Source organism: Armigeres subalbatus, chromosome 2, assembly GCF_024139115.2.
Source record: "Armigeres subalbatus isolate Guangzhou_Male chromosome 2, GZ_Asu_2, whole genome shotgun sequence".
In the NCBI taxonomy this organism is placed as follows: Eukaryota; Metazoa; Arthropoda; class Insecta; order Diptera; family Culicidae; genus Armigeres; species Armigeres subalbatus.
In genome coordinates this window covers 107,383,995-107,406,260 of record NC_085140.1, presented here as the reverse complement: position 1 = coordinate 107,406,260, position 22,266 = coordinate 107,383,995, and the positions used below count along the sequence as shown (strand labels likewise).

The 22,266-nt window shown below is 43.6% G+C and overlaps 1 protein-coding gene across 6 annotated transcripts in view; it reads right to left on the bottom strand.

The window, feature by feature from the left end:
• Positions 1-22,266, bottom strand: part of LOC134210608 (voltage-dependent calcium channel subunit alpha-2/delta-3) — a 74,162-nt gene that overhangs the window by 20,816 nt on the left and 31,080 nt on the right. For 2 of the 6 annotated variants that reach the window (XM_062686737.1, XM_062686738.1), the window contains exons 7-15: positions 19,051-19,134; positions 18,661-18,717; positions 17,306-17,386; positions 17,028-17,102; positions 9,241-9,345; positions 9,094-9,165; positions 8,835-9,037; positions 8,533-8,681; positions 8,030-8,071 (exon numbers count right to left, since the gene is read on the bottom strand). In XM_062686737.1, the coding sequence (XP_062542721.1) occupies positions 8,030-8,071; positions 8,533-8,681; positions 8,835-9,037; positions 9,094-9,165; positions 9,241-9,345; positions 17,028-17,102; positions 17,306-17,386; positions 18,661-18,717; positions 19,051-19,134 (868 nt within the window). The remainder of the gene's footprint in view (positions 1-8,029; positions 8,072-8,532; positions 8,682-8,834; positions 9,038-9,093; positions 9,166-9,240; positions 9,346-17,027; positions 17,103-17,305; positions 17,387-18,660; positions 18,718-19,050; positions 19,135-22,266) is intronic. The other 4 variants (XM_062686739.1, XM_062686741.1, XM_062686740.1 and 1 more) reach the window with 3 other exon arrangements.

Sequence of the window (22,266 nt, the reverse complement as noted above, 5' to 3'; positions counted from 1 at the left end):
TTGTCATTCTCTCGAACACACAGAGAGCATTTGCGACATATTCTTTCTACTTCTGCATCCATTCCAAACGCGGGAATAGCTTTCCAACTCAATTTAGGAAAAGTTAAACTGTACTTATTTAAAACTTTATCACCCACGATTCACGAAACCACTGTTGTTAGATGGTATTACAAGTTTATGTGACGAAGGAAATACAAATAATTATTTTATGATGGGACAAAACACTTAAATTCTAAGCGCAACGACGATCAACTATCAGTATCAAAAATGTTAATGAAACGTTCGAAACGTTAATGGATGGGATTCAATTCGAATTTGTCTACGAATTCATATATCTTGGAAATCTCGTTAGATGTGATATTCACGTTAGCCGCGAGGTAAAAAGACGTGTTGCGGATGCAAGTAGGACGTTCAATGGTTTGTGTAGCCAGTCAAATTGTCGCAGCTTTCAGACACGGACAAAACTAGCTTTGTACACTTCGTTGACTCGTACAGTCGCCCTGTACGGCCATGAAGCATGAAGGTTAAAAGATGAAGTCCATCGAATTCTCGAAGTGTTTGAGCGAAAAATACTGCGTTCAATACTTAGCGGTGTGGTAAAAGATTGTGAATGACGCAGACGCATGAGTCACGAGTTGTATCAATTGTACAAAAATGCAGACATCGGCAGGCTGATCAAATACGACAGATTACAGTGGGCTGGACATATAGTGCGTATGCCGGAAGAGAGACCAGCAAAACTCATGTTTATCAAAGAACCTGAAAGAGGACGTCTGCTCCAGAGTAGACCCCGCGCTCGCTGACTGTGTGCAATCGAGGAAGATGCGCGTGTGGCCGGCGTGAAGAGGACTGGCGACTGGCGGCCCAAGAACGAGCGACCTAGAACAACCCGAGCAAAGCTTGAGAGCTAATCGATAACTTGTTTTGCTGTTGTGAAATTGCCGATTATGATTACTTAATTTCATATCCCTAATAACATTTTGTTTTTATATTGGTTTTATCACATTCTTGTAGAGTAAATTATGGTCTACAAAAGCGTTATAAAACTTAAAATGTTACTTGGGATCTTTTTGGTCGTTTTTACGGTTAAAATAACAAAACGTATAGCCGAAAATTTTTACTGTCACATCAAGTCGTAAACTATTCCTGCTATCGATTTTGATATTGGTTCCGATAACAAAATAAGTACACAGTTTGATTTCAGATCATACAATTTAGAAATCTACAGCTAAATGAGATCAAAATATGTAATCAATCATGATGAAAACAAATTATGATTTCAATTTGATGTCAAAATCAAAATATGTTTTCTATATGCTCTCATTATGTTTTCAGACTTTGCTCGGGAAGACATTACATTCTATTTTGCTCCGGATACTACGGAGTATACGCCCATCATAGGTACATGCAGGTAGAAATTTAACTGATTTTGCATGGAAAACTCGTTTCTACGTTGTGCAATGCATTTTTAATTGATTTACAAGGCGTTTTCATCAAAAATCTTAAAGACGGCATAACATGAAAATCTTTTCAACGATTTTTTGAAAATTTGTCCAGAAGCGTAGAATTACAGTAGAAATCGAATGGCGGCTGCCAATTGATTTATTTATTTATTTATTTATTCAGACTAAGGCCGAAGTGGCCTGTGCGGTATATAAGAGTCTTCTACACGTCGCTACACGTCGTCTACACGTCGCCAACCACGCAGTCTACGGAGGGTCCGCAAGTCATCTTCCACCTGATCGATCCACCTTGCCCGCTGCACACCTCGCCTTCTTGTGCCCGTCGGATCGTTGTCGAGAACCATTTTCACCGAGTTATTGTCCGACATTCTGGCTACGTGCCCGGCCCACCGCAGTCATCCGATTTTCGCGGTGTGAACGATGGATGGTTCTCCCAACAGCTGATGCAACTCGTGGTTCATTCGCCTCCTCCACGTACCGTCCGCCATCTGCACCCCACTATAGATGGTACGCAGCACTTTCCTTTCGAAAACTCCGAGTGCGCGTTGGTCCTCCACGAGCATCGTCCAGGTCTCGTGTCCGTAGAGGACTACCGGTCTAATGAGCGTTTTGTAGATTGTCAGTTTGGTACGGCGGCGAACTCTATTCGATCGGAGCGTCTTGCGGAGTCCAAAGTATGTACGATTTCCAGCCACTATGCGTCTCCGAATTTCTCTGCTGGTATCATTTTCGGCAGTCACCAGTGAGCCCAAGTACACAAATTCTACTACCACCTCGATTTCGTCACCACCGATGCCAACTCGCGGTGGGTGGCTCACATTGTCTTCTCTTGAACCTCTTCCTATCATGTACTTCGTTTTCGACGTGTTGATGACTAGTCCGATCCGCTTGGCTTCCCTCTTCAGTCTGATGTAGGCTTCCTCCATCTTCTCAAAGTTACGTGCCATAATATCTATGTCGTCGGCGAAGCCAAATAGCTGGACGGTCTTATTGAAAATTGTACCACTCGTGTTAATCCCTGCTCTTCGTATTATCCCTTCCAAAGCGATGTTGAATAGCAGACACGAAAGACCATCACCTTGCCGTAACCCTCTGCGGGTTTCAAAGGGACTCGAGAATGCCCCTGAAACTCGAACTACGCACATCACCCGATCCATCGTCGCTTTGATCAACCATGTCAGTTTATCCGGAAATCCGTTTTCGTGCATTAGCTGCCATAGCTGGCACCGATCGATTTAATCATATGCGGCTTTGAAGTCGATGAATAGATGATGTGAATTCGCGGCATTTCTGCAGTACTTGGCGAATGGCGAACACCTGGTCAGCGGTGGAGCGTTCGCCCATAAAACCCGCCTGGTACTGCCCCACGAACTCCCTTGCAATTGGTGCTAGTCGACGGCATAAAATTTGGGAGAGTACCTTGTAGGCGGCGTTCAGCAATGTGATTGCGCGGTAGTTGCTACAATCCAGCTTATCGCCCTTTTTGTAGATGGGACACGCGACACCTTCCATCCACTCCTGCGGCAAAACTTCCGGAAAATCGAGTTTTGTCTGTTCCGCGCCTGTTTATATCGTTCGCCCTCGTGCGGTGTTGTAGTAATCTCGCCCATGCTGCATTCTTCTCTTCTACTAACTGTTCACATTCGCCGTCATACCAGTCGTTTCTCTGATCCGGGTGCACCGTGCCAAGTGCAGCGGTTGTGGTGCTACCAATGGCGGATCGAATATCTCTCCAGCCATCTTCAAGAGACGCTGCGCCTAGCTGCTCTTCCGTTGGGAGTGCCACTTCCAGCTGCTGCGCATATTCTTGGGCTAGTCTACTGTCTTGTAACCGCCCAATATTAAGCCGCGGCGTCCGACTTCGACGCGTGTTGTTCACCATCGAGAGTTTTGAGCGCAGGCATACTGCAACGGGGTAGTGGTCGGATTCAATATTCGCACTGCGGTAAGTGCGGACGTTCGTGATGTCGGAGAAGAATTTATCGTCGATTAGAACGTGGTCGATTTGGTTTTCCGTTTCTTGGTTAGGTGATCTCCTTGTGGCCTTGTGGATATTTTTGCGGGGAAAGAAGGTGCTTCGGACTACCATTACGCGGGAGGCAGCAAAGTTTATGCATCGTTGGCCGTTGTTTTTCGATACGGTATGCAGACTATCCGGTCCGATGACCGGTCTACACATTTCCTCCCTTCGTACGTTCTCCCTACGTTCATGTCGCCGATGACGATTTTGACGTCCCGCAGTGGGCATCCATCGTATGTCTGCTCCAGCTGTGCGTAGAACGCTTCTTTCTCGTCGTCGGGTCTCCCATCGTGTGGGCAGTGCACGTTGATGATGTTATAGTTGAAGAAACGGCCTTTTATCCTCACGTTGGAGTATCTTACCCAGCACTATGAAGCCGGTTCCCAGCTCGTTGGTGGTGCCATAGCTTTGGTAGAAGGTAGCCGCTCGATGCCCGCTTTTCCACACTTTCTGTCCTGTCCAGCAAATCTCCTGCAGCGCCAAGACGTCGAAGTTGCGGGCATGTAATTCATCGTTGATCATCCTGTCGTAACTTGCGAAACCTAGCGACTTGTAGTTCCATGTTTCAAGCTTCCAATCGTGATCCTTTATTCGTCGCCTAGGTCTTTGCCGATTATATCGAGTCGCATTATCTCTTATATTGTTCGTAATTATTGGTTTTCCAGGCGGCTTATTGGGCCTGCGCAAACCTCCTGTCTCGCCGGAGGGCCGTCGTGTCAGGGCTGTTTAGCGTCTCACCTAACACCAGACCTTGGGCTTGTGCGCTTTAAGCGGCACACAGTCGCTTTGGCGGAGCCTACTTGCGGATACATGCAGCTTTTTATAGAGGTTTAACAGGGCCCACTGTCAAACCCCACCACATCCTAGGCAGGCGCCACAACTCGCAGATGGCCTGGGGAGGGATCGTCAAGCCCTTGGACATAGGCTGCCAATTGAATGGCATTTTATTTTTTTCAGAATTACGGTATTTGAAACACAATCTCCGCTAAAGAATAGAATGAAAAGGGGCCATGTTTAAACTGCATGGTCTAGTTTTGATGTTCTTATTCTAATTTTCCTCGTAGTGAGTACTGGCTCTAAAAAAAACAGAATAATCCACCTAGCGGTGAGCCAAAATATTTGTAAAACAGTTTAGTAAAGTTGCTTATTTTTATTTATAATCTTTGGCCCGTTGGCTAGCACCGCAAACGGATTCAAACATTTATCAAAGGGTATTTTTTTACAGCACTTAAAAGTTCAACTTAAAAAAAAAACCGTTTCAACTTGCTCCGTTGTACCTTACTCGAAAGGACATTTGGTCGAATGGACATTTAGTCGAATATTGAAAGTGAATTTCAGTCGGTAATAGGTAATTTAGTAAAATGGATAATTCGTCAATAGATTTTTAATTAATATTGAATAAATAATCCACTAGATACATGAACGAACTCAGGAGACGAGCCAGCCTCGGGCTGAAAGTCTCCTTAATAAAGAACACAAAAAAAAAAAAAAAAAAAAAAAAAACCTGGAGGAACTGAAAATGGTTCTCGACAACGATCCGACGGGAACAAGAAGGCGAGGTGCACAGCAGGCAAGGTGGATTGATCAGGTGGAGGACGATTTGCGGACCCTCCGCAGACTGCGTGGTTGGCGAAGTGCAGCCATGGACCGAGCTGAATGGAGAAGACTTTTATGTGCCACTCCGGCCTTAGTCTGATAATAAATAAAAGACATGGATGAATTTATAAGAGGAATTCAGTGGACGTTAGGAAGTTCAATCAGCAGTGGAAAAAACAAATACCGGAAGCTGGTGGACTACAGAAAAATTGAAAATGATTTTACCAATACTTCATCGTAGTCGGCTTTGGAACATTTCGTTGATTGACATTTCGTCGAAAGGACGTTTAGTCGAATGAAAATTTGATCGAATAGAAATGGTTTTCTTATTCTTTTTATTGATACTCCTTTTTTCATTCAATACACCAGTAGGGTAACGGTACCAATAGTGGAGGTATTAGTAGATCCACAAAAGAAAATATTTTTTAAAAATTGATAATTATGGGAAATTTACTGCTTTAATATGTTAGTCAATAGATAAACTAATAAACTTGCTAACAAAAATGAGATAGATGTCATTTAACATCAACAATTACCAAATATTGCTTGCACCACTATGGGTACACTGTTCCTTTAGTGGCGGTAAAAATTAATTTTGGTTCCTATAGTGGTGCTATCCATTGATTTCTTATGAGACTCGCCACTATTGGTACAGTTGCACCACTATAGGTGCAAGGGAAACAATTTTGTTAAGAAAAATCATTGTTTTCAATAGTTTTTCAAGCGAAATCTTAAGATAAGTAGCATTTAACATGATATTTAAAGCACGACGCATCAACTGAAACCATCGTAAAGTGTATAATTATGATAAATCTCATTAAAACCCCACTACCTCCACTATTGGTGGTCCCCCACTAAGGGTACGGTTACCCTACTTGAACATTGAAGATGAGTGCTTGTACCAAGTAAACATCAGTTGGTTCTCTGAACAAGAACAGCTGATCTGGTCATAATGGAGTAGCAACTACGGGCAGTCAATCAAGCTCAAGCACAAGCTTATTGATACTCCTTCTTTCATTCCAAATATAAAATAATGAGTTCAGTATAAAATTCACCTGCAACCATAATTCGTTAACTATTGGCCGAAATTTCAATTTCATTAAACATCATTGAACTAAATATCTTTTGACTACATTGAGAACGCGTAGAACCCGTAAGTATTGCAAGATCGTATGGATGCGATGGAAGGATGTAATTACTAGTAAATCATTTTTACATATATCAATTTTTACGGATGTTCTTCGAAATGCTCATTCTCCTGTTTACGGAATTCCATACAATCCATTTTCCAGCGGCCTTTCAGACGCGCTTCGTTGAAATACAAACCGTTTCTTTTTCAAACCACTCCAGTCCCGTCCCAGGCTGGAATCTGAGACGCTGGAACGGAATGCGATGACAGCAGCACTCCGTCGGTGCGTGTGCACGCCATGGAGGTCTGACAAGGCCGAGTCATGGCTTGTTGCTCACCGATTGACACGCTGAGATTTTGATGTATAATCATACGCTGATGGTAACTTACTCGAACCCCACAAAGTTGGCTTGGTATTTTTCTTCTTATTCTATGGCTCTACATTCCAACTGGAAGTTGGCCTGGTTTGAAACTTAGTATTCTTAGTAAGAAATGCTTACTAGTCGACCCGGCAGACGTTGTCCTGCATAGTAGGCGAATATTCCCATGCCAAATTTCCATACGAATCTTTATTTCAGTTTTTCACGATTTACTGAACTTTACTCGTAATTTTCGCATGAGGAAATATCATATAAACCCGTCGGAAGCTATAACAAACATATCTGCTGAAGGAATGAAGAAAATCCATCCAGCCGTTTTCGAGTTATGCGGATACGAACACAGACCATTTCATTTTTATATAAATAGATAAGCATTTCTTCAGTTTTTAATTGAAAGGTTTTCTATGCCCGCCATTGCATGAGTATGTATCTTGTGTGTGTGCCCAGGAAGTCGAGAATATTTACCGCCCGAAAATATCCTAGATCGGGCCGAGAATCGAGCTCCTACGCCTTTGCTCGTAAGGCTAGCAGGAGACCCTGACTTGGTATTAGAGTAATCAATCTTAGCTCTTTGGTGTCGATCTAATAAATTATATCTTAACCAAATGTCCCTTTAACATTGAATAATTTTTTTATTCCCCTAATGTACAACTAATTTTTATAAGGGATTGTATTTTGATTGTATAGTGGTCGTAAATGTGGTACAGTGTAGATATCTATTGGGTAAGTAAGAAAGGGTATGTGATTGTAAAGTGATTGTGATACTTATTCCTGCATATGCAACTCCTCAGCTAACAAATGAACGGATTTTGTAAACTTTGTGCAAGTGAATACATACTTTGGAGAATATTTTACAGTTATGATTAAATATTGACATAGCAGACTACAAACAATTTGTGATTGTTTCAAACGGAAATGAATAATTCAACGGAATGTTTATTATACTTTCAATCCGGCGCATCGACAAATCACACGTGGTATTCAAATAACTAATCGTAATTAATGAACTGAAACTACACTTGAAAAAAAAGGAACTGAAATTCAATTGTAAAATGTATCTGAAAACAACACGCTTTTGGGCAAGAGTTTATTCCTAACGAATTGCTAAGAAACAGAAATGTTATACTAAATCAGGCCTCAAGGATTGGTGCAATTAAAACGTGCAGTAGAAACAACCGTTTCGAAGTTGATTTGACTATCCACTTTCCATGTAAGCAATCAAAATCGAAGAGGTTCCAAATGGTGCGGATTATCTATTTTGTGTGAGATAGAAACTGATCGGCTGATTCACTAATTCAATACAATATGCAAAATCGATTATTATGGGGTTCACAACGAAAACTATCGGGGGGGCTTGGAGTCATTGTTAATACTTTGAATTCTAATTGAGTCTGTTTTGTGATTTGTGCTTGGTATTTCAGTTCAGAGAAATCTTACTCACAGTAATAGTAGTCCTTTTCAGGCATTCGGGTCGAAATGTTAGCTGCGGATTTGCAATTTTCAGTATTTTTTCATATATTTTTTGATTTGGTTTTGGCGCCCATTCGGGCCAGTAGTAGTGGATGATTGGCGCACGAAAATCGTCAGAATATCGACAGAAGACAGGGCGAATAGTTTCGATTGGATGATGATATTTGTATTGATTTATATCGAAATCAATCGAAAAAGAAGAAAAAGGAAAGAATTTGGTTATTGACACGAATGCTACCATCGAGATGAGCTTTGACAGATGATATTTGAATAGTGAAAACGATTTAACATGGAGAACATGACTCGATATTGACACGCATTAGCAATGATGATGTCAAGGAAAAATGATTGATACATGATTGAATGATTTCACAAATGGTTAACATTTAATCCGGCTTGAATCGATGTTTAGCCACTTCGGTTGCTTGGTAACACATAGATAGACAAAATGCTGATTAATGACTCAACACTTACAAAACATGGCATGCTCTGGTGGAGGCGGTGTTCGTAGCGCTGGCCATTTCCAGCCGCCCAGTTTCATCCGTTCGAGGAAGTGTTTCAACTCCAGTTCAGGAGTGGCGAACGTTTCATTTGCGTGTTCGTTCAAGTATTTGCAATATACCCTGTGAAGAATGAGAAAGTCTATTTTTTTACATATTCCTTCAAATCGTAACACTCTATGCTCAAATAGCATTTATAAAGGAGCAATACAAGTCAAACTCTAAATTGAATTATCCTTCAAGACAGTTATAATCATTTTTAAAGCTAAATCTTACCAGTCCGGATGAATTTTCCAATTTATGCCACTGAAAAAGCCAGCGACATTGCTGCCTTTGGCAAGAATCCGGTGTATCTCATCTTCCGTTCGAATCTGCAGACGATGGATACCGTAGGTTTCTGGGTACGTCACCACCAAAGTGAATGGGGTGTTTTTGATCGGAGTCCAGTAATACTGTCGGCGAGTTCGGGACACCCGTTTCTGGGAACGAAATAGACTATTTTTATATGCTTCCACATGATTGACAACAGTCTTACCATTTCATCGAAATGGTACTTCACGTGAACCCATTTCGCTCCGGTAGATTGATTAATTATAGATTCTCGTATCTGTAAAGCGATAAGTGGATAAAAGAAAAGCCGTGAATCAATGGTCAGATCTTCAACAAAATAGTTGATACTCACATGCAATAAGGCAAGATTAAAGTCCCGTGGTCCACGGTCGTCATCGGTTAGCTCAACTTCTATCATGTCAACCGTATTGTAGGCTGGTTTTAAAATATCTTGAAACTGTAAAGAAAACAGATTGATATTAATACTTTGTCCTTAAAAAACTGACAAGATAGCTTGAAACGCTGTTGAGAAACTGTACCAGCTGGTATTAGAAGCTTATGCTCAGAACGTTTCTGTGAAAATTATATTTGTGATGAGATACTTAGAAACTATTTCATAACATCGGAGAAGTTGTCGGACGGTGCTTAAAAAATGTTTCAGTACTGGGCGTTTGTTTTACGTACGCCCAGTAAGCTGTTCCAATGCCTTAGAACCTTCCAAACTGAAATGTAGCTGGGAATCTATTGTAACGCCTCTCAGGAAAATGTGTTGTAGCCCACCTGAGAACATGTTCCAATTTTAAACACTTCTGAGTGCATCCTTAGAATGATGATGAGCTTTCTTGTATTTCCTAGATAGAACCACAACGCATCGATAATACTATTCTGCCGACATCGGTAAAATCGTAGTATGCAAACTATCAGATAAACTATTCCATTAAATCTCCATATGGCTACCGCTTCTGCTTGATTCGCAGGAGGTCGTGGATTCAATCCCAGGCCCTAGTTCGCTAGTTCGCTACTCTTGATATCGCTAGTACGGGAAATGGGGTTCATACCGTTTCTATCTTCTACTCAGATCTGTGCGCTGATTTATTTTGAACCGGTGGCGGCGGCGGTGGCTCAGATCGGCACGGTTTAAAATTATCCTTCAAACACACCTTTTTTAAATGTCTCAGTACAGCAGGTTTTGGTTTTGGTTGATTGCAGAATTGTTAGAAAATCTAACATCTTACAATCGACAGAAGGAATTTCGCAGAATTTCTGGAGGAGAATTTTCTCAGAATTCAAAATAAAGGAAGTCTCCACAGAATTCTTAAAAGAGCAATTCCCCAAAATTCTTAAAGTGGTAGTTCTCAAGAATTCTTGAAAAAATAATTACGCTCAACCCTCTTTTTACGGCATGCTTTGTATATTCATCATTTGTCTTCAAAAATTGTTTCATTCCAGGTCATCCAAGAATTTCCTGGAATCTACACGCATAACCAAGGACCTAAGGTCTACAAGCGTAACGAAAAAGCTGATATCTCTTTTTAAAAAAAGGTTCATGGCCTATTTGATATATCAAACCAAATTCCATTCCAGGTCATCCAAGAATTCCCTGGAGTATAGGTCTTGAGGTCTATCCGAGTAACCGAAGGGCTGCTATCTCTTCTTAAAAATGGTTAATGCCCTATATGATCTATTAAACCAAACTCAATATACCTTAAGCAGTCATTCCTTTCCAGGTCATCCAAGTATTCCCTAGACTCCTCAGCCGCGGTTTCATCCCAAATATGTCCTCCGAATATTTCTTTTTCACCTGCGCCTCAAATGTAGGCATATGAGTTGTTCTAAGATCTCCAAATTATCCTGGAGTTTATATCAAATGGTCTGCCGAATCAACCAAGGCTTTCATGATGTCCCCAGCCGCGGTATCAACCCAATTATGTCCTCCGAGTATTTTTCTTTCACTTGCGTCTCAAATCCACACATATGAGATGTAGTAAGATCTCCAAATCATCCTGGAGTTTGAATCAAATGGTCTGCCGGATCAACCAAGGCTTCCATGATATCCCCATTCCGCCAACACCGGATAGTGGTCTTAGCTGAGTTGCTGGAAGACGGCCGGCTGGGAGACGTGATCTTTCATGTTCGTGGTGGAGATATCGAGTGTTGCATGGGCCTGGACCATGTCAACCGTGTAGGGCTGTCAGGGCTCAAGATGGTGTAGTGGCCCTCCAGCACGTCGTTGGACCAGACGACTTCGTTCCGGTTTAAGACGGTGTTTCCCCACGATTGGTGCTTTGCGTGCAGATGAACTACCCATGCCCCCTCCGATGATGCCGGATAACGTGCCGTCGTCGACTTTGACTTGTGTGGACAGCCACGATAAACGTGACGTCTCCGACGAAGGTGGTGACCTCCGCTCCAATGCTTGAAATCCGGTAACAGGTGGCAGGCGATGTTGCACCGCAAGGTGATTGCCATTCATTCCCCTCTGGAACTTGTTCGATCGAACCTCTCCAGCCTAAAACCCGGAATTGTTGCGCTTACCTCGGGCTTCAGGTGGGTTTCGGTAATGAAAGCCGCGTCGAGTCTTCTTTGCGGTTGCAGCGGCGGAAGGACCGGGATCGGCCGCCGCGGAAGCGGGATTGTCGGGAAGTTTTGTTCGTCGAGCAATGGGGACGAGCTTCGGGCTGGACGATTTTTTGTGGAAGCTTTCTTGCGGATTTCGCAGAACTCCGCGCGTTTCGGGCAGGCCTTCGTGGTGGCCCGATTCTTTACCCCACAGTTGGCACACTTGGGGTCAGCCTCTTCCATTTGGTCGCACTCGTCGATGCAGTGGTCTCTGCCGCACCGGGTGCATCGTGCGTTCATGAAGCAGTTTTGCGTGCCATGGCCGAAGAGGAGACAGTTTATCCACTGCGTCACGTCACAATGCACGGGCTTGTACTTTGTCCACACGACGACGGTGCTGTGGATGGCCTTGATTTGCTTGAGGTCCTTTAGCGTGGTAGTACCGTGCTCCAGGTGCACCAGGTACAGCTGATCACGGTAGGCCCGGGAAGTGTCATGCCGGCGGATTTTGTAAATGTTGGTCGGCTTCAGACCACTTTCCTCCAGAGCTTCCTTCAGCTCCTTTTCGTCCACGTCGTCGAGGCCACGCAGCACGACTTTGAGGGGTTTGCTGCCGGGAACGTCGTGGGTGTAAAACTGGAACCGTTTCGCATTCAGGTACTCCAGCACCTTGTCGAAGTGAGACCTTCCCTCGGTCATTAGTTTCACACCTTCGACGCACAGTCGAAAGGTGCACTTCAGGCCCCGGGCGATCAGTTTCCGGAGGTCGGGGCGAAGGTCCGACGGGTCCCCTTTGGCTCTGGTGATTTATCATGGAACAGAGGCTGTTGCTTATTCCGTTTTTCGTGGTACCTTGCAGATTGCTGGCATCACCATGCTTGAGCGAGAAGAACTTGTTGCTCAAGAGAAGCTTTTCACTTCCCTCGTCGGGAGCAACCTCCTTTGATGGACGCTTTCGCGGTCTATTCGCGACCGAATTCTCCGCGGTATCTCCCATGACGGGTCTGGGAGAAAATAACCCCAACGCGACGAAGCGAAAACGTAAACACAGCGAACGAGCGAGAAAAAACAATTGGAAAAATGCGCGAGCAAAAAACACGTCCGTACGCGCTCCGCTTTAACGTTCTTGACATACTGGGCACTGTTCGGTCAACAACACGCTCCGAAAGTCATTACTGTCATGACGTAAATTACAATTTTTCCTTCATGATCCGTCCAATAGAAGCATAGATACTTTTGGTACTTATGGCGAATCTCCACTTGATGGAACATCAGAGATGTTCCGTGTATCTTAGCTGCAGCGTCCCACACAATTCTGACCTTTCCGGGTTTGTTAGCATTGGCCACCGGGAAGATTGGTATAAACCTGAAGTCATTCGTCTGTTGTCGGACCTCATTATCGGAAAGCTTGCGAATGTATCCCTTTTTGTCGTAGTCTTCTATCTTCTGCTGCAGAATTTCTCCGAGATGAGGATCATTCGCCATGCGTTTATCCAAGCAACTGTAACGGCGTTACGCCATTGAACGGATGTTGGGCAGACGGACGTTTGCATATCTCCATAGCAATCCGGGGATATGGGCAGTGGGCAGTGTAGTTCGCCTCCGCGCGGTACCCACTGGAAACGATGGTCGGTCGACACTAGTTGACGTGACCAGGCGGCTAAATGAGCTACAAACGAGGGAGCGCGGTAGGGCATTGAGGCTGAGGTCAGTATGGTCTCAATTACGGTACTGACAGGCGTGTATATGGTTGTGTGTACTGGATATTGTTATACTGTGTAAGCGTGGACTGACAGTCGAGCCATTCCACTCCCTTAGTAAAGCCGGGTGACACCGACTCGAAACGGCGGGTGGGCTAATGGTCAGGCTGCCTTCCGTCCCATAAAACCGTGGCGGGTCTTAGGCTGCCTTCCGTCCCATAAAACTGTGGTGGGTCTTGCGGCACGCCGTCCAATCGGACCATCTTGTCGGTGACTAGGTAGAAGTATGCTCAGATGATATTACCTGACTAACGCTGATCTGGCTCTGAACACGCTAGTGCATGCACAGACAACCATGAGATCATAAAGGCGACTGCTTCGGCCGGATTCGATGGCAGCTGCAAGGGGGACCCATAAGATATGTTTAATTCTCCAAGAGTCGGCGGTAGGGGTGCTTCTAGCGCAACGGGAGATCCCTTCGCAAGAAGGGGTCTAGCGAGGTCTCCTCCCACTAGGGAGGAGAATGGTGAGGGGGTAGTCACTAACGAGCACGGCGTTAGCACTCCTCCAGCGGTGAGGGAAAATGGCCAGAGTGGTGCCCTGGCTATCGACATGCTCGGGCAACTACCCGGGATCCGGTTAGTCGCCGAGCAGCTTGATGACATCATCGAGTTTACGAGCGTTCGAAATAATATCAGCAAGGATCTGAAACAGAAACTGCTGATACTTCGACAGTCTATTTAACCTGCAAAGCGAGAACAAGACACGCTCATTAAGAGGTAGGTGGCAAGTGAGAAGGTCGAGTTAGGCTCGCAGACCGAAGCCTTCTTCTTCCCAAGCGATACGGAGGGGACGCAAGAGGTGACCGAGGTCGCCTCGAGCGTCAACGAGGGACGGACTGCCCCAAACGCGTCAGGCAGCAGTCCGGGGGTGAGCCCAGAGCCCAGGTGTCTCACCCGGCACGGAAACTGAGGGACAGTGGCGAGGCCTTGTTGATCAAAACCGACAAAGACAAGTACGCCGAAGTCCTGAAGTCCATGCGCGGTGCCGAAAGTTTTTCGGCACTGGGTGAGGACGTGCGATGCGTCAGACGCACTAGGGCAGGTGAACTGATCCTTGTGCTGAAGCGTGGAGCACAAGCGAGCGGAACAGCCTACAAAAGGCTGGCCCAGGATGCCCTCAGTAAGAAAGTGGAGGTAAGGTCTCTGGGCACTGAGGTGACTCTCCGCGATTAAGGTACAGTCCGGGACAGAAGTTGAGCGGACTTCTGTACGACTTAGAGGGGGGCCCTTTGGAACGCAGGTAGCTTGGTTCAAGTTACCAGTAGCGGACGCCAAAAAGGTCCCGGTGATCGGCAAATTGAAGGTTGGATGGTCAATATGCCCAGTAAACATGTTCCAACCACCTTTAGTTGAAAAGTGTTTTAGGTGCTTCGAGTCCGGCCACGTGGCCACAAATCATGGGAGTGTAAGGGGCCGGACCGTAGCAACCTTTGTCGACGTTGCGGTGAGGAAGGACATTTTGCGCAGGCCTGCGATAAAGCACCTAGGTGCCTTATCTGCGCTAGTAGGAAGCAAGCCCGTAACCATGTTATGGGTGGATCTACTTGGGTAGGGACACTACCCCGGATAATCTTATCCATAGGATGTGTCAAGAGGTGGAAATGTGGAACGCGGTCTCGGCCACTACCACGCAAATTGCCTGCATCTTGCAGCGCAACTGGCGCGCCGAGCAGCAGTCGGAAAGCGCTGACTAGTGGGTAGCTAGTCAAGAGGGAGAGAAACTAGTGGGTAGCTAGTTAAGAGTGTGAAGCTAGGTAGCTAGTAACGTGGGCGTGCGTAGTCGCACGGACTCCTCCCAGAAGTAATGCCGCAAGGCAGTACCGGGGAGAACCAGGTTCTGTGAACAGGATAGTTTTAGCGGGTCGGCGGGTATCCAGCCCCTTTCGCCGGTAGCCCACCGGTGTCTGGGTGCAGATTCCCACCCTACTGGAAAAAATAGCAATCCTATTTCGTAGCGATCGACTATGAGGCGTGTGGATGGGTAACTTGCCTGGACTAGTCACACCCAAATTATCGATGGAAAAATATTCCTTCATTGCCTGATGTAATTCATCATCGGATAGGCTCATTCGTTCGATGAACACATGTGGAAGCTGTAGTGGCTCAGCGAGTTACCAGATCATAGGGTGCCACAGACTGTCCAACCTAGTCGTGTCTTGGTTGCAATCGGCTGACCGAATTATTCACGACTTTTCAAATTAAAAAAAAAAGACGGGAACACCGCCTTCGACCAAAGGTCGTACAGACTGAACAGTGAACGCTTAATACCTAGCATGAGACAACGGACAGGACACATAAGACCCAATGGACCAGTGGAGAATTTTCCGATCACGAAAAGTTTCTTCCTTACCGGGGCAGGGATCCAACCCACACTCCATAGCACATGTGGCTAGACGATTGACGTCGCTAACATCAGCTGTGCATGCTTTGTACCGATCAGGATACGAGGGCTAGCGTCGTTGTACGACTTGATTGGTAGTCTGGCCGTCGAGGTATGAATACGATTCTCTTAGAACTTCAAAATGCAATGTCTGTCGAGGTAGTAGTAGCTCGTCGACAGTTAATACGTCGTCCAGATTAAACCTATCAGCTCTTTCGAACTGTCCAGCAACTTGTAGTCGAACCATGCAAGAGTTTTTCTCACACCGTTCAGTGCCACCTGTCTACCGAAGGCACATTTGGTTCGGTGTACCAATTAGTTGTAGCTCGTCAACTAGATCTTGATAAAGCAGCGTAGTTCTCGAACCTTCGTCCAAAAAGGCGTAGGTGTGAATCAACTCTTCCGGCCCGGAAACAATCACTGGAAGCTTTACGTCTACTATACCTTCAACTAACTATCCTACACGTAAAAAAATAACCTTATATGTTATGGCAAAAAACCATTCGAAAATACTAATACTCTTCATTATGCCACCTAATGAATGATCCAATTTCAAAAAGCTAATAACATTCATAAGTTAATGAAAAGTATAAGTCTCGGATTGTATGTGACTAATGCGATGTATAAGTTTTTTCTTAAACATATCATTGGGCGCCTGCTTTGGCAAAAAAGTATTAGAAATATTAATAATAAATAATATTAAATTTTTTACGTGTAGTATTATGTTAGAAATGGAAATGAACGAAAAGCTCGTTTCCTGCAAATAATCAATTTATTCCTATCACATCGGCAACCCGTTAACCAAGACGAACTTCTGCCATAGTACCTAACCACCAAATTCCGATAAAATTCCGCCTAAACTCGTGGCGAGTGCAGAGGTAAACTCGGCTTGCAGTGGGCGAGTGACTGCATCACCATTTGATCCCCATCTCCGATGACCGTAAGACCGGCTTCGTAATTGGGCATTGAAAAGTTTAGAGCTCTCGGATTATACACATTGAGGTTGGAAAGCAACTCCCATACTCCATCCATTGGTTCCCTGTGCAATTAAGAAACTGATCAATCAAGGAGTAGAGAAATGTACGGTCATCAACCTCAAGCTCAAGCAAGCATGGCATAAGTCGGTGCTTATGCTTCTACTTGTACTGCAAACACCAAAGCGGTTTTCGAGAAAGTCCTTTATAAAACATTTGCGTTTTTGAGGTTGCTTAGATGTCTTCTAGAAGAAAGGTTTCTTTAAGTTCGTATGAATGTTTAGAGTTCAAAATCATGCGTCTGATTAGAATAGTATCCGTTGCAAATCTGCACACCCAGGTTTTTTACACGAGTTGGTTTTGTATTTGCTTTTGTATTATGCTTTATATAGTTTTGTGATTTCTTGACATGCTTCACAGAGGTATAATATTTATCAAATGTGCTACGTTACGATGATACTTACTACTGGACGGAAATCGGGGTGCGTTAGAATATAGCCGTTATTCGTAACGATAAAGGCGTACCCGTTGACTCCAAGCTAGAAGAAATATATGAAATGTTGAATCAATTTGCATCCTCGACATGCTTCACGGTAAATTATCATTTCTGGATATTGCAATTTTGTGTTTTTTGTGATTCCTATGTTTTTTGAAAAACTTAACAAAACATGAAAATTACATACGGAAGTTATGCTAATAAGCAGCGTGTACATATAAAATTTTTGTAATCAAATCGACTTACCAAATGAGGCTTCAAATATTTCTTGATTTCCGCGATCGGTACATCAGCTCCAGCAACACCGAGAATGTTTGCTACCTTGGTCTGCATGAAAACACGAATTGTTTGCATTATAATTTGGTTCACAATAACTAGATTATTTTTAGATTGAAATCGCTACGTAACTGTATAGAAAACAAGCAATCATAATGAAAATTCGACTATGCATGAAGAATGTTTTATATTTGTATATATGAGTGACCTAATTTATGACTATAATAAATTCAACAAAAATGAACTGTGTTGAACAAATGCATAAATATAGTAAGTTAACTCAAACAAATACTAAAGGCAACACGCTTTGATAATAGAATCAACTATGCTATGATTTCAACAGAAATCATGTTTCAGTAAGCTGGTAAAAGTTCTTTTGCAAGATTTATACATTGAAATGTTTTCGTGTTTTAAGTCTCATACCAATTATAAAAAGCAAGACCAATGGCTTCCAAGGCGAATTTCTTTAGCTTCAGTTAAGCCATGGACCATGTTTCAGGGAATTGGTGAGCATTGCTCTATAGTTTATCAAAGGTGATGAAAAAATTGTCATCACCACAAGACTTCGATTACACATTGCAAAATTTTTCGCAAAAGTTATTCAAACTTATACGGGACTGGGTTTGTACTTTAGTCACATAGTTTTCATATGCTTCAAAATTCTACTGGGTATTTATTACAATTACCTTTTTGTGCTAGGGTCAAACTACGAAAATAAACACACACTGGGACATCCGGTTATATAAAATTCAATAACTATGGGTTTGGGATTCGTGGTTCTTTTTTCTCCAACCTGGAAACTAGTCTACACTGGGTAAGGTTTTTCAGAATCCTATTTGGGGACCAAGGAGAAAGCTGATCTTGATTGAACAAATATTCTACCTAAAAATATGATCGAATTAGAAATAATTCACACTCACTGGCAGATACATGAACTCACTAATAAAATTCCAAAACACTTTCCCTAGGGAAGAAACGATTCTGACTAGTTCTTTATTTGGTTATATATCTCTAGGAGTAAATTTGAACACACACACGCACACACAAGAAACTAGCCAAACGGAACGCTCCACGTTGCATTCTAAATGTGGGTTAACTTTTCTCTTAACGATCTTGATTTATCTGACTGGATTTTATGCTCTAAAGAAAACTCTTTCTAAGGTGATTAAATATAACTTTTCTCGGTTTATTTATTTAAAGGTTAAAATTTAAATTCAAACAAACTGGCGCCCTAAACACTGGCCTAAATAAACTTTTCCGATTGGTCAAAACTAACTATATTTCATCTTCGCCTAAGCTACGACAAATCCTGAATACGGAAGTACCTCTCGTGTTATCGTAACCCAGTAAGCCTCATTGATGAGAATGTCTTCGGTGATGTTCTGGGGGGAGACAGTTTCGGAGTTTCAACAGCATCGATAGCAAGATTTTTTTTATACAAACATTGTACAGATAAGGATATTTTTTTGTGTATTTGTGACATAGAACGAAAGAGAAAATTAATATTATAAAAAGAGAAGCGAGTGATAGAACGTAATGAATCAAATACTGAGCAGATATACAGTTGGTTGTTGATGCTTGAGCTGTTAATTGGTATTGACATTTTCAAAATTAACCTGAGAACAAAAGCTTAATAAACTACTGGAATTACCTTTTGGCTTTCGGTCATCTGAAAACATACATCGGTATGGATTATGCAAAGAACATATACTTACAGCATTTTCTCGACGGTCAAACACAGGCACCGACACTGTGGTCATGAAATTGTACTTCTGGTTGTTGGAGTAAGGATCTTGATTCTGAAAAAAAAAAGAGTTTTGAGTGTATGTTGACTAAACGAAAGGTGTAGAAACTAGCAAAGTATGATGTAGAAATAACTATTTTTTTCGAATCAAGTTTCACATCATGTTGAATATTGAATTGTGCTTTGACAAAAAATGACACCTTTCTTGTTTGTTTCCCAAGGATCATGTACAGATAAAAGAAAACGTACACAGTACACTGGGGTCGCTTTTTAACCCTATCAGGCCAAAATTTTTCCAAGCGGTATTACCCAGTAAATTTTATATATTCCATGTGTTTTGTGATTAATTATGAAGAAATGACAAAACAAGAAAAATATTTTTTTGGGATGTGCTAGATCATCCAAACTATCCTTGAGTCCAGAACTTGCCACCTACAGTTACCATACTAGCTTTAACAGTCACTCTCAGCTTGGATATGTATTCAACCATATCCATAACATATCCCTGAAGATCAAAAGACATAGAAGGATGGTTTGGGGATATCCTGGGTCATCCAAACCGTCCTTGAGTTCAGATCTTGCGATCTGCAGCCACGTCACTAGCCTGTCTCTTCCCTCCAAGCTTGGATATGTATTCAACCATATCCATAACATATCCCTGAAGATCAAACGACATAGTAAGATGGTTTGGGGATATCCTGGGTCATCTGAATTGTCCTTGAGTTTAGAACTTGCGATCTACAGCCACAACACAAGCTTTTTTCGTCATTCCAAGCTTGGATATGCATTCAACCATCTCCATAACATATTCCTGGAGATCAAGAGATATAATCAGATGGTTTTGGGATATCCTAGATCTTACAAATCATCCTTGAGTCCAGAACTTGCGATCTACAGCCACGACACAAGCTTTTTCGTCACTCCAAGCTTGCATAGGCATTCAACCATGTCCATAACATATTCCAGATCAAGATCAAGAGACATCGTGAGATGGTTTTGAGATATCCTGGGTCATCCAAATCGTCCTTGAGTCCACAACTTGCGATCTACAGCCATGACACTTGCTTTTTCGTCAATCCAAGCTTGGATATGCATTCAACCATATCCATAACACATTTCTGAATATCAAAAGACATGGTCAGATGGGTTTGGGATATCCTGGGCCATCTAACGCGTCCTTAAGTTCAGAGCTTGCGATCTACAGCAATTTTAATAATCACATACATATAGCAGCGTTTGGAAAAGATTTCTTAGCAATTGTAGATCTCTAGTTAAAAGTATAGTTTAGATGAGCTAGAACATCCAAAACTATATAACGATGCCTGTAAAATTCCAGGAGATGCAATGCATATAGTTGAATACGTAACAAAAGCTTGAGTAGTGGAAAACGCCATGGCTACAACTGTTGACTGCACCTCAAGGATATTTTGGATGACTTAGAACAGCGGTTCTCAACCTGGGGTACATGTACCCCTGGGGGTACCTTCGCTGGCCCTAGGGGGTACCTAGGACAAAAATGCGTAATGGCGGACATATTACAATTTCAATCAAAATTCATTGATAAACATATGTACATAATATGTCATGCGATCAATAAATCCAAATTGAATCCTGCCTTCCACAACCAGCATAATGTATGAAGGACTGCGGAACAAAAGATCAAACGAACAACGTCGAATGAACAAAATGATTTTTTTTTTTTCACTAAAACTCGGTTGCTTCGTTGCAAGAGGATTAGAAGCATCCTCGGAAGAGGCTCGGAAGCCTCCTTTCAAGAGGCTCGGAAGCCTCCTTTCAAGAGGCTCGGAAGCCTCCATTCAAGAGGCTCGGAAGCCTCCTTTCAAGAGGCTTGGAAGCCTCCTTTCAAGAGGCTCGGAAGCCTCCTTTCAAGAGGCTCGGAAGCCTCCTTTCAAGAGGTTCAGAGCCTCCTTTCAAGAGGCTCAGAAGCCTCCTTTCAAAGAGGCTCAGGCATCCTTTCAAGAGGCTCAGAAGCCTCCTTTCAAGAGACTCAGAAGCCTCCTTTCAAGAGGCTCAGAAGCCTCCTTTCAAGAGGCTCAGAGCCTCCTTTCAAGAGGCTCGGAAGCCTCCTTTCAAGAGGCTCGGAAGCCTCCTTTCAAGAGGCTCGGAAGCCTCCTTTCAAGAGGCTCGGAAGCCTCCTTTCAAGAGGCTCGGAAGCCTCCTTTTAAGAGGCTCGGAAGCCTCCTTTCAAGATGTAACGGAAGCTTCCTTTTTAGTGGCTCGAAAACCGCCTTCAAGAGGCTTGTAAGCCTCTCTACAAGAGGCTCAGAAGCCTCTAATAAATAGGCGCGGAAGCCTACTCTAAAGGGACTCAAAAGCTTAAAGGAGTTTCCCTTCAAAGGGCTCGGAATTATGTTTTCATGATTTGAGGACCCCCTCTAGAAATTAGGCTTCCAATCCTCTTGAAATCATAATTCCGAGCCCTTTGAAGGGAAGCTCCTTTAAGCTTTTGAGTCCCTTTAGAGTAGGCTTCCGCGCCTCTTTATTAGAGGCTTCTGAGCCTCTTGTAGAGAGGCTTCCGAGCCTCTTGAAGGCGGTTTTCGAGCCACTTAAAAGGAAGCTTCCGTTACATCTTGAAAGAACGCTTCTGAGCCTCTTGATAGTATGCTTCCAAGTCTATTGAAAGAAGAATTCTGAGCTTCTTGAAGCGAGGCTTCCGAGCCTCTTGAAAGAAGGATACCGAACCACTTGAAAGGAGGCTTCCAAACCCCTTAAAAATTGGCTTTCGAGCCTCTCGAAAGAAGCTCTCCGAGCCTCTTGAAAGAAGGCTTCCGAGCCTCTTGAAAGGAGGCTTCCGAGCCTCTTGAAAGGAGGCTTCCGAGCCTCTTGAAAGGAGGCTTCCGAACCTCTTGAAAGGAGGCTTCCGAGCCTCTTGAAAGGAGGCTTCCGAGCCTCTTGAAGGAGGCTTCCGAGCCTCTTGAAGGAGGCTTCCGAGCCACTTGAAAGGAGGCTTCCGAGCCTCTTGAAAGTAAACTTCCGAGCCTCTTGGAAGGAGGCTTCCGAGCCTCTTGAAAGGAGGCTTCTGAGCCTCTTGAAAGGAGGCTTCCGAGCCTCTTGAAAGGAGGCTTCCGAGCCTCTTGAAAGGAGGCTTCCGAGCCTCTTGAAAGGAGGCTTCCGAGCCTCTTGAAAGGAGGCTTCCGAGCCTCTTGAAAGGAGGCTTCCGAGAGGC